This window comes from Astatotilapia calliptera, chromosome 4, assembly GCF_900246225.1.
Source record: "Astatotilapia calliptera chromosome 4, fAstCal1.2, whole genome shotgun sequence".
NCBI classification, from domain to species: Eukaryota; Metazoa; Chordata; class Actinopteri; order Cichliformes; family Cichlidae; genus Astatotilapia; species Astatotilapia calliptera.
The window spans coordinates 865,915-879,763 of NC_039305.1; the positions used below are offsets into that span (position 1 = coordinate 865,915).

At 44.3% G+C, this 13,849-nt stretch overlaps 1 protein-coding gene across 1 annotated transcript; it reads left to right on the top strand.

Annotated features, from left to right (window-relative positions):
- Positions 1–5,881: 5,881 nt before the first annotated feature.
- On the top strand, positions 5,882–10,523 carry LOC113020130 (keratin, type I cytoskeletal 13-like). The gene is made up of 8 exons (XM_026163842.1): positions 5,882–6,072; positions 6,851–7,442; positions 7,883–7,965; positions 9,038–9,194; positions 9,285–9,446; positions 9,728–9,853; positions 9,931–10,154; positions 10,289–10,523. The coding sequence occupies exons 1-8, from the start codon at positions 5,888–5,890 to the stop codon at positions 10,449–10,451; spliced, it is 1,692 nt and encodes a 563-aa protein (XP_026019627.1). The 5' UTR covers positions 5,882–5,887; the 3' UTR covers positions 10,452–10,523.
- The last annotated feature ends 3,326 nt before the right edge of the window (positions 10,524–13,849 follow it).

Below are 13,849 nucleotides of genomic sequence, written 5' to 3' on the forward strand. Positions count from 1 at the left end.
CCTGTTACCCACCAGCTGACCGCACAGCTGGACTGGCCATTGGGCATCCCGGACATTTGCCCGGTGGGCCGATGGTGATTTTACATTTTTATGTTTGTTTGTTTTTGTAACGGTCTAAACAATGAAAGGTGGTGGATTAGCCATGATCAACTCTGGGCTGGACCAATTACGACACATCCGTATTGAGGGGAAAAAGAACGCGATTCGTCCCGGACTTCAGCTACAATGAAAAAGACACAAAGCTGGAGTTACTCTGTGTTTTTGCTGCACAGCTGCCTCTTCTCCTCTCATTCTCCCCTCCCTCTCCTGTTGCTACTTCAATCATGAAACTGATCAATGATCAGCTGATCGTCTCTCTTGTTTGTTTATCACCCACTTTGCGCCAGAAAGAGGAAACCAGCGGATGTCGAGATAAACAACAGCAGCACGTTTAAGCTTGATCAGCTGTTGTTAGAATTTATTTAATATTACTTTCTAGTATCAGCTGATGTTTGCTGGAGCCTGTTACGCCCCAGTCTAGGGGTACAGGAACGCAACACAAGTTTGAAAAGACTGCCCCGCCCTGGTCCCCAAAACCATACACAGAGGGAAACCAATTTCTTAGTGAATTGTGATTTATTCTCTACACTGCAAAAATGAAGCTCCAGGGTGAACAAAGGCCAAAATAACAAACAAAACAAGCTAAGTCAGGAGGAGGTGCTATCTAGAACCCTATGTGAAATCAAACATCAAACAAAAGACAAGCGCTACACCTAACTCCCTAACTGAAATAAACAGGAGAAAACAGTGCAAGGAGAAACAATATGGCAGCTCACCCCTTCTGTTGCAGTGCTATTTACAATGAAAACTAATGTACACACTATATACAAAACTCAGAAAAGCCGCAAAAATCACAGGCACAAAAGTCTCAGGTTTTGGAGGCCAGGGTCAGGTCTGCTGCTGCTGTCAGTGGCTGCCCCGGGACAACTGCTGGTGAGGGATTTGAAGAAGATCACATGGCCAGGGGACCAATCAGCAGCCGTCAGCTCATCCACTCCAGGACCTGCAAAGACTTAAAGGCACAGACAACAACAGCCACCAAAACAGATTATGGACAGGGCCATAACACCCCCCTTCCCAAGACCAAATATCTCCCCTAAAGATGTTTGGCGCTTAGGGGTTCCGAAAACCACGTGACAGCACATCTGCCAGTACATTCTCTGTCCCTTTTTTGTGATGGATCTCCAGATTGAAATCCTGTACTAAGAGGGACCATCTCATGAGCCTTTGGTTAGAATTTTGCATTCGGGTCAAAAACACGAGGGGGTTGTGATCTGTGTAAACAATGACAGGTGCTGAACTGGAACCGACATAGACCTCGAAATGCTGTAGAGCAAGCAATAGAGAGAGAGCTTCTTTTTCAATGGTGCTGTATTTCTGTTGGTGGGGACCAGGGCAGGGCAGTCTTTTCAAACTTATGTTGCGTTCCTGTACCCCTAGACTGGGGCGTAACATAAAGTGGGGGCTCGTCCAGGACAACTGCTGGTGAGGGATTTGAAGAAGATCACATGGCCAGGGGACCAATCAGCAGCCGTCAGCTCATCCACTCCGGGACCTGCAAAGACTTAAAGGCACAGACAACAACAGCCACCAAAACAGATTATGGACAGGGCCATAACAGAGCCACAGCTGTAAAGCTGCTGCTCATGATGTCGGTTTGGAAACATGAAGGTGATACAAATCATACACATATACCAACAAGACAGTGTACATCACTGTCACAACAGTGTTTGTTTCAGTTCAAAGGCTTTATGGTTTTTCCTGTAACACCTGGTGGTGTAGTCGGTGATTTTTTTGTCAGTTCAGCCTTTTATATTATGTTTAACCCGAGTGACCACCCGGTCAGCTGGTGGGTAACAGGCATCTCCGAAAACGTTAGAGCACTTGTGCAAATATGTGATGTCTTGATGAATCGAGCAGATATTTAAAGTTTACACAGAAACATTCTCACATGAAAATATCTTAAAAGTTTATTTTGTGCCACAGACAGAGTAATATTTCAAACTCCGCCACTCTGTGTTCCTCTGCCACTGCCTCGTTTGAGTTTTGGTCGAAATGCATTCTGGGATATTGCATTTCGTCATTTCAAGCTGATTGGAGACCAGAACAGCCAATCAGATTTTTTTGCATCCAAGTCTGTGATTGGCTGGTTTTGTGGCACAAATATAACGGTGCAGAGAAAGAGTTGAGCGCTCACGGGCAGAAATGTTAAGAGAGCGCGAGCAACACATTGCGAGCGAGCGCAAAAACTGAGCGAGAGGGGCTGCTGTTGTGTGTGTGTGTGTGTGTGTGTGTGTGTGTGTGGATAACAGCAAACACTGAAATACATTTTTTGCACGCAGGAATGGATTTTGTTCACTCGAATTTAGCTTTTCTTCACTCAAAATAAATTTCTTCTCAAAATGCAACACTTGCACCTGCAATTTTTTCCCCCGTGCGCTCAGTAGTGGCACAAAAATACCGCCATAGCTTCCTAACTACATTCATACTCATACTCTTGCTGACTGGAGGAACTAGGGATCAAACCACTAAACTTCCGATCAGTAGGTGACCCGCTCTACCTCATGAGCTATAGCCACCTACTAGCAAAGACAAGTAAACCCTCACTAGGTTTTGGATCAAGTCTACACTCACAAACCTGTCAAACCTGCACTTGAAACGTTGGCTACCATAGCAGTATAGTATTGCAACACAGCATTTGGGTCTTCTAACTAAAATAGGAAAATAGGAACATAAATAGCACCATCGCCTCTGTCAGTGCGCCCCTGGGCAGCTGTGGCTACAATGTAGCTGCCATCACCAGTGTGCGAATGTGTGGATGAATGTGTGGATGACTGAATGTAGGGTAAAGCGCTATATAAATACAGGCCATTTACCATTTTTTACCATCATTGCCAGACCTGGCAAACATCTGGTTGACACTCTGCCATGACACCAGCCAGTCAGAAGTGCCACCTTGATACCAGATCCGGGCCAGACCGGTTTTCTATGGGCCTGGGCCACATACACCAAACCACAATCGAGCCAGATGTTACATGCCATCACATAGACAGTACCACCTATGCCAGGCCAGGCCCATATCTGGATGACATACCACTTATCATGCCAGAAGTCAGCCAGCAGTCCTGGCTTGACACCAGATCCGGGCCAGACCTGTCTGCTATGTGGGATATCTGATAACAGACACAATCGCCGGTAGAGTCTGCATGCGTGCGCTCCTGAGCAGGACTCACATTTTGGTCTTTGACTGTTTTTGTCATTCAGCGGGGATCAGGCCCAAGTTTAAACAGCTGATTTCACCTTTGTCCTACTGACACATGAGGAGGAGGAAAGACTTTAAATCCCAGGAACGGCATCTTTTTTACAGTTTGCATTCAGTGAAATAATGAGAAAGTTCCTGTTTTATCTTCATCAGACCCACAGGAGACATGCCTGCGTGTTTTGGGGATTTGACAGATTTTTCTCGAGGAGCTGAGCTGGTCTGGAAACCCGGGAACGTACTGTTGAAAGGATTTCTCATTATCAGGAAGGTCTGCCTCCTAAAACTGCTCCAGACTCTGGAGTCTGTTTGAGTTATTGTGCATTATGTTTGATGCTTATGATCAAGTGGAGCGAGCACACAGACAATCTGCAGTCCAGAGTTTTTATTAGCAAAGAGCTCCTCCTGTGGGATTAATACCAATATAAAAAATCACGTGAAATCAAAATCAGCCCAGTGAAGTCTGAATATTAAGTAATGATCAGTTCAACTTGGCAATAAAAAAACAGCCCTGATTTTGTTTCTCGCGTCAGTGAGCGATGAACAGACGATTTTTACCTGACTGAAACTGAAGAAGGAAAAAATAAAACTCGGACTGAAACTAATAAAATAACAAATGTAAACTATAACAAGTATGATGGCGGTGGGACGGTTGTTAAAGCAGATGGATGATGTCATCCTGCTAACAGTGGTCTAGCAGCGCAACAGCCAAGCACAGTTTAGCGGTTACCAGCACGCAATTAGCTGCTGTGAAATTTGTTTATCTTCGGCACGAGCGCGTGCTGCAAGCAGAGGCCACAGTTTATCTGCTCCTTCAAAGCTCCTTATGATGACCTGGATGACTGAGCGCCTTCACAGACCTCATCTAACAGTTTTCCAGGTTTCATGCTGAGCTCCTCAGAAATAAAAGATGCTAAATAGTCTTTAAATCCTTAAAATCATCACTTCATGCGCGCGGACTGCGTCCTAGTCCACATCCACAAACACCATCTGCACACCCGGACTGCACTATGAAGCGCTCTGCTTTTGCTTCGTTACACAGAAGTTTTATTCATTTGTTTGTCATTATCACCTCGATCAGCGAGTGTTTGGCCCTGCAGCCTGGGAGCAGCGGCTGGCACCTGCAGCATGAATGCACCCAGCTACACCCACACCACAAAAACACTTTACAAATCATTAAAGCTGTGATTACTCCCATTATACGCGGACGTGTCAGGACTCGTGTGCGCTCAGAGTCGTGCAGGAACGCTTTCCCCCTACAAGACGGAGCGCAGACTCGCACCATCAGGTCACATCAGGCCATCGGGGCAGCTCATCTGTCCTTTTCTGTCCTCGTAAAATGTCCACAATCAGAACAAGAAATGTTTTTATTTTATTTATATAAGTGAGTGGAATGAGTCTTCAGTTGAATGTTTTTTAATAGGCAAAAAATACTTAAATAAGTAAACGAGTCGAATTTTTGTCTCTTTTTCCTATTTTTGCTGATCCGTGACTTAAAATCGTGATCTGTGAGATTTTTGATCGTTGCACCACTACTTTTGACCAAAACCACCCCGTTCCTGTTGGTGGAAAAATGCACCATGTTGACCAATGAAAAAATGATATGGCCACATGACATTTGGTTGTTTAGGAAGAGGCGGAAGATTTAGGAGTGAGAGAGAGAGAGAGAGAGAGAGAGAGAGAGCTTTGAGATGTGAGAGATTTGTGACGTTTAGCGTGTTTGCAGTGTGTAGTTAATGTGTTGTCTTGTGTAGTTAGTGTGTAGTGTTGTGGATAGTGTTGTGTTGTGTGTCAGAACAATGAGGCGGCTGCTGTCTCCAGGTAGAAACAGCAGTGACACACCTGCTGCTGTCAGACCTGCAGGTATCAGGCTGTGATGTTTCCTTTATAGTGGACAGAAATATTTGGAGTGGCACAAATAATTTGTGGCATCTTATTGAAGAACAGCTGATTGTTCTGTAAACAGTTTGAAATGGTTATTAAAAAAGGGTAAAAGGTAAATGGCTGCAAATAACTTTGTTGTTTGCAAACCTTGTGTATATGATTTTAAAACTGACAGTTTATATTTGTATTTAAAGTTATGAAATATGATTCATTAAACATGTTTGTGGTTGTTACAGTAAAACTATCACTTTTTCTACTTGGATTTTATGTTTTTTGTCTGATTTTAGATCAGTTGTGTTAGTACAGTCTGTCAAAATGAAAACATGACTATAAATTCAGACACGTGAGGCTGTGCTGAAAGGATGAGACCAAACAAGGCAAATAAATAGTTTTTAAAGGTGAAATTAGGAGGGAAAATAGTTAAAAATGGACGCTTATACCCTGGACCCCAGAGGGTTAAACGTTTTTTTTAAAGTAACACAATAGTTACTTTTCAAGTAATTAATTACTTTTAGAATATTGTAACTCAGTTACTAACTCGGTTACTTTTTTGAAGAAGTAACTAGTAACTGTTATTAATTACGCTTTCAAAATAACTTGCCCAACACTGGTTAGGATCAGCAGCATTTGCCCAGATAATGAAATTCTGGAGCCTTCTTGGGACTCCAGACTACATTGGCTCAGGTCAGTGCTGCTGTGTGGAGCATGGAAAAGCTGCACAAGTCCAGTAACTGCATCAAGTCGTCTCAGTCTGAAGGCCAACAGAGCAGTGGGCCGACCTGGAGCCTGCAAGGAAAAGGAGAACAGGGAGGACGGAGAAAGGCTGGGCACCAGACCCAGACAGGGCCAGGACAGAGCGGGAGGAGCACTGGGCATATTATTTACTGGAGGTGAGATCATTTCAATTTAAACAACAGCAAAATTCTTTTTATTTGCATCACAAATTTCATGCAGATTTAATTTAATTTGTTTGCATCTTTAACGAGGTTCTCATCACGTCTGGCGTGGAGTCAGAAAACCTCGCCTTTGGCTTTGTGTTTGTTTAACATGACACTATAACTATGTCAACAACTAGGACGCTCTAACACTCAAAATATGAGTAAAGTGAGCAACATTTTACTCATTTTAAACCTAAGATTGAAATTTCACTTTAAAGTATGACAGTGAAATATCCCTGATGACTCGAATGGACGTGTTTTATGCTTTATGGCTCTGGACAGGCGTGGATGAAAAATGGCTGTAAAGCTGCAGGGCTGTGGTTCTCTCCGGCTCAGAATCGATGGGTTAATGCTTATGCAGGATAATCTCTTGAGCTCTGCGGCTTTTCAGAAGTGTTTGGTTGAACTTTGGACCTCGAGTTTCAGCTGCTCCTCAGTTTACTGAAGATTAAACTGCTAAACGAGCATGAAAGCAACACAACACATCAGGAGAGTCACTCCTGTGCGGCTGAGACAGGATTTGTCTTGATCGGAGGCTCTAACTAAATATCATCTGTGTCTGAACTGGTTTCCTCGAACCTGTCAGCCCCTCTGATGTGAAATGAAACTTGGCGTGATGTCTGTTATTCACTGTGTTGACTGTGAGTGGATTCCACATTCTTAGGCACACCCTAAACCATTAAGCTTTCTGCTGTTCGTGACTGAAACAATCACAGGTGTCTCCTCCCAGGCTCGGCGCCAGCTCACCATCATCCCTCCTCCTCCTCACTCGCTCATCTGAGAGTATAAAAAATCCTGCGCTGTCTGAGCGCTCCACTTTCTCCTCTTCAGCTGAAGCAGAAAGACAGCATCCTTCATCCTCATCATCACACGAGACGATGTCCTTCAGGTCTGCTAGTGGGGGAATGTTCCGGGGCAGCAGCAGGTCCCTTTCCGGCGCCATGGGAGGAGTCAGAATGTCTACTGCTTCATCCGCAATGTCTCTGTTTGGTGGTGGCGGTGGTGGAGGTGGAGGTGGAGGTGGAAGTGGATCTGCCTACAGCTTTGGCTTCAGCGGTGGAGCAGGTGGCGGTGGAGCAGGTGGCGGTGGTTTCGGGTTTGGAGGTGGTGCTGGTGACAGCGTTGGGCTCTCTGCCAATGAGAAAGCCACCATGCAGAACCTGAACGACCGTCTGGCCTCCTACCTGGACAAGGTGCGCAAGCTGGAGGCGGCCAATGCCGAGCTGGAGAAGAAGATCAGAGAGTTCCTGGAGAAGAAGACCTCCCCCTCCTCCAAAGACTACAGCCAGTACTACAAAACCATCGCAGAGCTGCATGCAAAGGTAGGCTCACCTTTGTTTAGTCACATGACCAAGGTGCACGCACAGCATTGCTCAGCCTTGCATCAGCTTCATCTTCAGCTCCAGGATCTGTTTCCTGAAGCAGAAAAAAGCAGTGCAGTCAGAGAGTAAAGCACCACAAAGCATTTAAAAACACAAAGGAGGATGTGAAGGTGAATAAGAGTCAGAACAGAAGGAAACACCCGAGAAAGACGAAGGTGTGACATCACAGCCTCACACTTTCATCACTTTTCACAGAAACTAAGAAAATCTGTTTGTGCAGCGCGAAGATAAAAGAAATGAGCAGATTAAAAACCTCACTGCAGAAATGTATCATTTATATTTAAGATGACATCATCACATAAAGCTGAACTCGATGCTCTGTCAGTTTGTCTTCACCTGTAAAATCGGATATTCTTAAACTGCCCTGTTTTCACCTTAAGATCCAGGATGCTACCAAAATCAACGGTGGCATCTACCTCTCCATCGACAACGCCAAGCTGGCCGCTGAAGACTTCAGGCTCAAGTGAGTGAACGAGTTTGTTAATGAAGCCAGCAGTTCATTTATGACATGTTGAGTATGAATGAAAAACATATTTCAGGGTTTGTTTTTCCAGTCAAATATGAATCAGGGGGACTCGTAGTGGCTCGTGTTTAGGGGAAGCACACATTAATCTTAAGACCTCAGTCTGAGTTTTTAAAAGACTTTTTTTGTTTCCTGTTCTCATGCTGTCCTCCTGTAGCCCAGCATGAGCAGAGCTCTCTTTTTTTCCTCTTGTACTTTCCCATTGTAGTGTACATTTCAGTGTTTTTCTGTAACGCTACCGTTCTCTGACTGTATCCCCATGTGATGTCTGTGTTGTGTGTGTAAGGTCGGGGGGCGGGTTCATTCCACTGCATGTGGTGAATAAAATTTTAACTTGAACTTGAAAAGATTTTAATAAGCAACAGAAAATAAAGAAAAAATGTAACAGTAACTCCACAGCTGTGTGCAGCTAGCTTTTTAATTTATGACTTTGTCACGCCTGCAAACAACAGCATGACATCATAATTAAATAACGCTCTTTCAGATCCTAAACCACACCCACTTTTCACTCACTGTCACTCTTATTTCCTTAAGGTAGCTCTTGCTGTATATTAGCACTATTCAGGCTTTGCAGTCACATGACCACTAACCATGTGATGTTAACTTGTCTAATGCTGGCAAACAAAAAAAGCCTAACCAGCACAGAAGTGTGCGTCCCCCTGTCGCTGGGCGAGAGAGAACCACCGCTGTGGTTACTAGTCCAGCGCTAAAGTCACGTTTACATGGAGGAGAGCAGCTCGTGCGCAAACAATCCTAACTTCTCGCGGAGCGGCAGTAAAACAGGAAGCAACGAACGCTGGCCTTCAAAGTAAAAGCAACTTCTTCCTGCTGAAGCCAAAACATTTCAAACAGCAGAGCTTTTACTTTAAACGTTCTTCTTTTCAGTTTCAGTTTCACTGCTGCTCAGAGAGTCGTTGGTTTGCAGATAGTTCGACGGCTTAGATGCAACCAAATGAGGTTTTTCTGTTTCTGATTGTTTGGGAAATTTCTGAATGCTTGTGTTCTTCTGCAGGTACGAGAACGAGCTGGCCATGCGTCAGTCCGTGGAGGCCGACATCGCCGGGCTCAGGAGAGTCCTGGATGAGCTGACTCTGACCAGGACTGATCTGGAGATGCAGATCGAGGGCCTGAAGGAGGAGCTGGTCTTCCTCAAGAAGAACCACGAGGAGGTCAGTGAGCTCTTGCTCTGTGTTTGGGGATAAATAATATCCCAGCTATTAATAGATGTCCATTAATGTGCCTCCTGGTTGTATTTGTAGGAGCTGCTGGCCATGCGGACTCAGATGAGCGGTCAGGTAAACGTAGAAGTGGACGCTGCTCCTCAGGAGGACCTCAACAAGGTCATGGAGGAGATCAGAGAGCACTACGAGGGTCTCGCTGCCAAGCAACGCAAAGAACTGGACGCCTGGTTCCAGGCGAAGGTGAGGCAGGATTTTTAACTCAGGAGATAAACAATCCCAGAAGATGAGCCTCTGACTTCTTCTCTAGCATCACCAGGATGTTTCTGGGTTTTCCATTCAGTTTTATTCATACAAAAGAAACCACAACCAGCTGTTGTAAAGACTCCACAATAATACTAATGGCTTGTTTTGTAGACACTGAGCATGATGGGTGCATCATACCTGGTGGCTGGATGGACGAGGGGTGAATGACTTAATATTGATCTAAATAAACATCACAACATTGTTTTTGGTCCTTTCAGTCCGAAGCGCTGAACAAAGAAGTCGTCGCCAGCACAGAAACCATGCAGACGTCCAAATCAGAGCTCACAGATCTCAAACGGTTGCTGCAGAGCCTGGAGATCGAGCTGCAGTCACAGCTCAGCATGGTCAGTATCACAGCACACAAAGGTTTTCATAGCTTTCCAGAAAACACACTGAGCCTCCTCCTCTGTGCCTCCTGCAGAAAGCCGGGTTGGAGGGCACGCTGGCTGAGACTCAGAGCCGGTACGCCATGCAGCTGTCTGGTTACCAGAACCAGGTACTCATGCTGGAGGAGCAGCTGTCGCAGCTGAGGGCAGACCTGGAGCGGCAGTCCCACGAGTACCAGAGGCTGCTGGACATCAAGACCAGGCTGGAGATGGAGATCGCCGAGTACAGGAGGCTGCTCGAAGGAGAGGGCACCGGCAGGTCAGAGCCTTTACCTGTAAAAACGTTTAGGACAGACAAATATGAAAAATGCTTTAGTGACAGCAAACAAATGTTTCTGAAATATTTATGTTCAGTGATTAAATCCAGACGGTCCTGTTTGTCTCCTACTGCAGTAAAACCACCACCTCCACCACCTCCAAAACCTCCTCCTCCTCCACCTCCTCCACTGCCTCCTCTGGGCCCACCAGCGTCACCACCAAAAAACAAATCGTCATCGTAGAGGAGGTCGTGGACGGGAAGGTGGTGAGCTCCCACAAAGAAGAGGTCACCCTGTGAGTTCCAGCAGAGGGCGCTCTCACAGAAATGAACATGCAAATAAAAATCCGCTGAGGAGTTTCAGAATAAAAATGCGTTTTGTGTCTTTTGTTTGGGCTGAAATTCAAATTAAGTTCAGTTAAATTAATCAGGTCCAGGAAGTGATCAAATATACTGTGTTAGCTGTTGAGTCACAGTAATTTCAGGTCCCTCATCTTCGGAAACTGTCATGTAATTGGACGATTCACTCAAAAGCTGGTTAAAGGTGTGAAGTTGGTGACAGTGTTTCTGTGAAGATGCAAGATGCAGTCAAAGGACAAATGACTGAGATAGAGCAGGAAGATTGCACTCACGCATTTATTACTTCCAGGCTGGACGTTTGTTTCTTCATGATATTGTAACATGAGGGTTCACCAGATGGTTTGGAATCTCTCTGAATAATTAGGAACAGCAAGATGGAGACGGATAACTTTTTAGCAGCCTCTTTACTCTCAGCACACAGCAACAACAACCCACACTTCCTGTGTGCATGAATACTTCACTGTCCTCTCAGAAGCCAGGAAATCTCATACAGATCAAAACAGGGAAAACAACCAGGTAGATATAACACATACTTATTACTGGTTTGAACATGCATATCTAAACATTCAAACGTGTAAACATGTAAATATCAAAACACGTAACCACCAAATAGCTACATAACTAACTTTATAACCTTTGTAAACACCTCTTTGTATATCATTTAAATTTACTTCTACACTTTACAATATCATAATTACACAAAGCTACAGACCCACTCTTACCCAATTAGCTAGCAGCTAATGACCCTCACACCTGTGCAGTTAATAAAAGTAATGTTTGTCATGCTGTTGCACACATGTAAGAGGGTCATAAATCACATGTTGTTATAATTACACAAAATGTGTTCTAAACCCACAAACCGTTCCTGTTATACCTGCCTTTTAGGACCTCCAAGCCTGTAGTTATGTTCATTATCAGTTAGAGCCCCTCCTCATTGTTCTTCTTTGGTGCAACCCTATAAATACAGTGCACCCCTCTGGCCCCTCCCCTTTTCTACAATGCCCCTGTGGGAGCGCTGGGTGTCATTTCTTTCCAACACTGTAAAACACACATATAATGCATATTTAGCCACCCTGATGTTCCTGATTGCAATTTTAGTTCAATTATTGCCATCATTATGCCTGTTTTTTGTTAGATGCTATAAATGTGTAGTACGCGTGTGCCATATGTGTGTTGTAGGGAACGTGATCGCTAGCATGAATAGATCATTCTTGCTAGCTTGGAAGTTGTGGTGGGCTGAGCTAACCCTCTTCCCCACTGTTTGTATTTGGTCGTAGGAGCTGGAGCGAGCCAGCTATTTATTTGGAGGTTTTTCTTTCACCTTTTATCGTCAGGATCAGACACAGCGCAGAACCACACCGGTTACACACACACACGCTCATTTGTTTCAGTTTGTCAGTTGCTACAAGACAACTGAACAACATGTACATAGTAACACTGCTGTGTGGTGTAGTCTACAGTGTACGCTGTACTACTTACTGGTTTTTGTGGCACCAGTCTGCGGCTCCCAATTAATTTGTGTGTTTCTCCTACAGCTTCGCACCGCTCAGGCGGAAAAAAATGTGCGTGCTCTTTGCAAGCTCTTCCTGGCTCATAACCGACGTGCTCTGCTGTCGAGGCCGAGCATTGGTTAAAAGTCCTCATGTGACTGATGCGAGCAAGATGCTTTTATTGAGCAAAATTAGGATTTATAATTAAATGTTTTTGTTGAGGGGCACAGGCAGGACTCCACACACATTAAAAAAAGAGAGAAAGAAAAGGGCACCTGGGGCACCCGAGAGGAAAGGGGCAGGTGCTCAAGCCCCCTCCACCCCCCTCGCTGCACGTGCCTCGGCCTACTCCATTGTTCTCTCCAACAGAAGTCCGCTCAGGTCCAAGATGTTTTAATATTAAGTGATTCTACATTACTCTGCTTTGGGGATAAATATTATCACCAGAATTTGTTGCACAATATTTATACTCAGCATGTTTCTGACGACTGCAACAAACTCTCGAGACCCAAGTGTGGAGGAGACACAACACAGTGAGCTGAGGGAGGCCCTACCCTGACAAACAATACTTATACTTATCATTATCTAAGTGTAAAATAAAGGTAAAATTCAGAGGTTGCAAATCGTGTGTGCACTGCTTGACTTTTTCTTATTTTTACGTTTTTACAATGTCACATCAGCGCATCTGTGTTTATTAATACATGTTTCATATAAATAATATAACTACACTACAGTCCAATTACACGCTGTAATGTTCCTTACTCTGAAAAAGGAAGTCAGGTGATTGTGCTGATTACATGGAAACATTTGCCTGCAGTGTTGAAGCTGATCCCCAGCAGACCGGTTTTACTGCTACATGAAAAGCATCCAAGGAAGTTCCTCAAATATGAACCAGCATACTGCATGTGTGTGGATGGGTGGATGAGTTTTAACTCGGCTGTCAGACACCATCAAAGGAAAGCTGCTCATAAACAAACAAATCATATAAACCCTGAAAATATTTAATCTTCATAGACCCAGCAGTCTTAGCTAATTATAGGCCAATCTCCAACCTTCCTTTATATCAAACATCCTTGAAAGAGTAGTTGTCAAACAGCTAACAGATCATCTGCAGAGGTTTATTTGAAGAGTTTCAGTCAGGTTTCAGAGCTCATCACAGCACAGAAACAGCTTTAGTGAAGGTTACAAATGATCTTCTTATGGCCTCTGACAGTGGACTCATCTCTGTGCTTGTCCTGCTAGACCTCAGTGCAGCGTTCGATACTGTTGATCATAATATCCTATTAGAGCGATTAGAACATGCTGTAGGTATTACAGGTACTGCACTGCAGTGGTTTGTATCATATCTATCTAATAGACTCCAGTTTGTGCATGTAAATGGAGAGTCCTCTTCACACACTGAGGTTAATTATGGAGTTCCACAGGGTTCAGTGCTAGGACCAATTCTGTTTACATTATACATGCTTCCCTTAGGCAGCATCATTAGAAGACATAGCATACATTTACACTGCTATGCAGATGACACCCAGCTCTATCTGTCCATGAAGCCAGATAACACACACCAATGAGTTAAACTGCAGGAATGTCTTAAAGACATAAAGACCTGGATGGCCGCTAACTTTCTGCTTCTTAATTCAGATCAAACTGAGGTTATTGTACTCGGCCCTGAAAATCTTAGAAATATGGTATCTAAGCAGATTCTTACTCTGGATGGCATTACCTTGGCCTCCAGTAACGCTGTGAGGAACCTTGGAGTCATTTTTGACCAGGACATGTCCTTCAATGCACATATTAAACAAATATGTAAGACTGCTTTCTTCCATTTGTGCAACATCTCTAAAATTAGAA

Bases quoted from the DNA above. Each gene is read 5' to 3' on its own strand.
- LOC113020130 (XM_026163842.1), top strand. From the start codon at position 5,888: ATGGAAAAGCTGCACAAGTCCAGTAACTGCATCAAGTCGTCTCAGTCT. The intron at 9,447-9,727 runs GTGAGGCAGGAT...TGGTCCTTTCAG, and splicing joins ACGCCTGGTTCCAGGCGAAG to TCCGAAGCGCTGAACAAAGA. The intron at 9,854-9,930 runs GTCAGTATCACA...TGCCTCCTGCAG, and splicing joins TGCAGTCACAGCTCAGCATG to AAAGCCGGGTTGGAGGGCAC.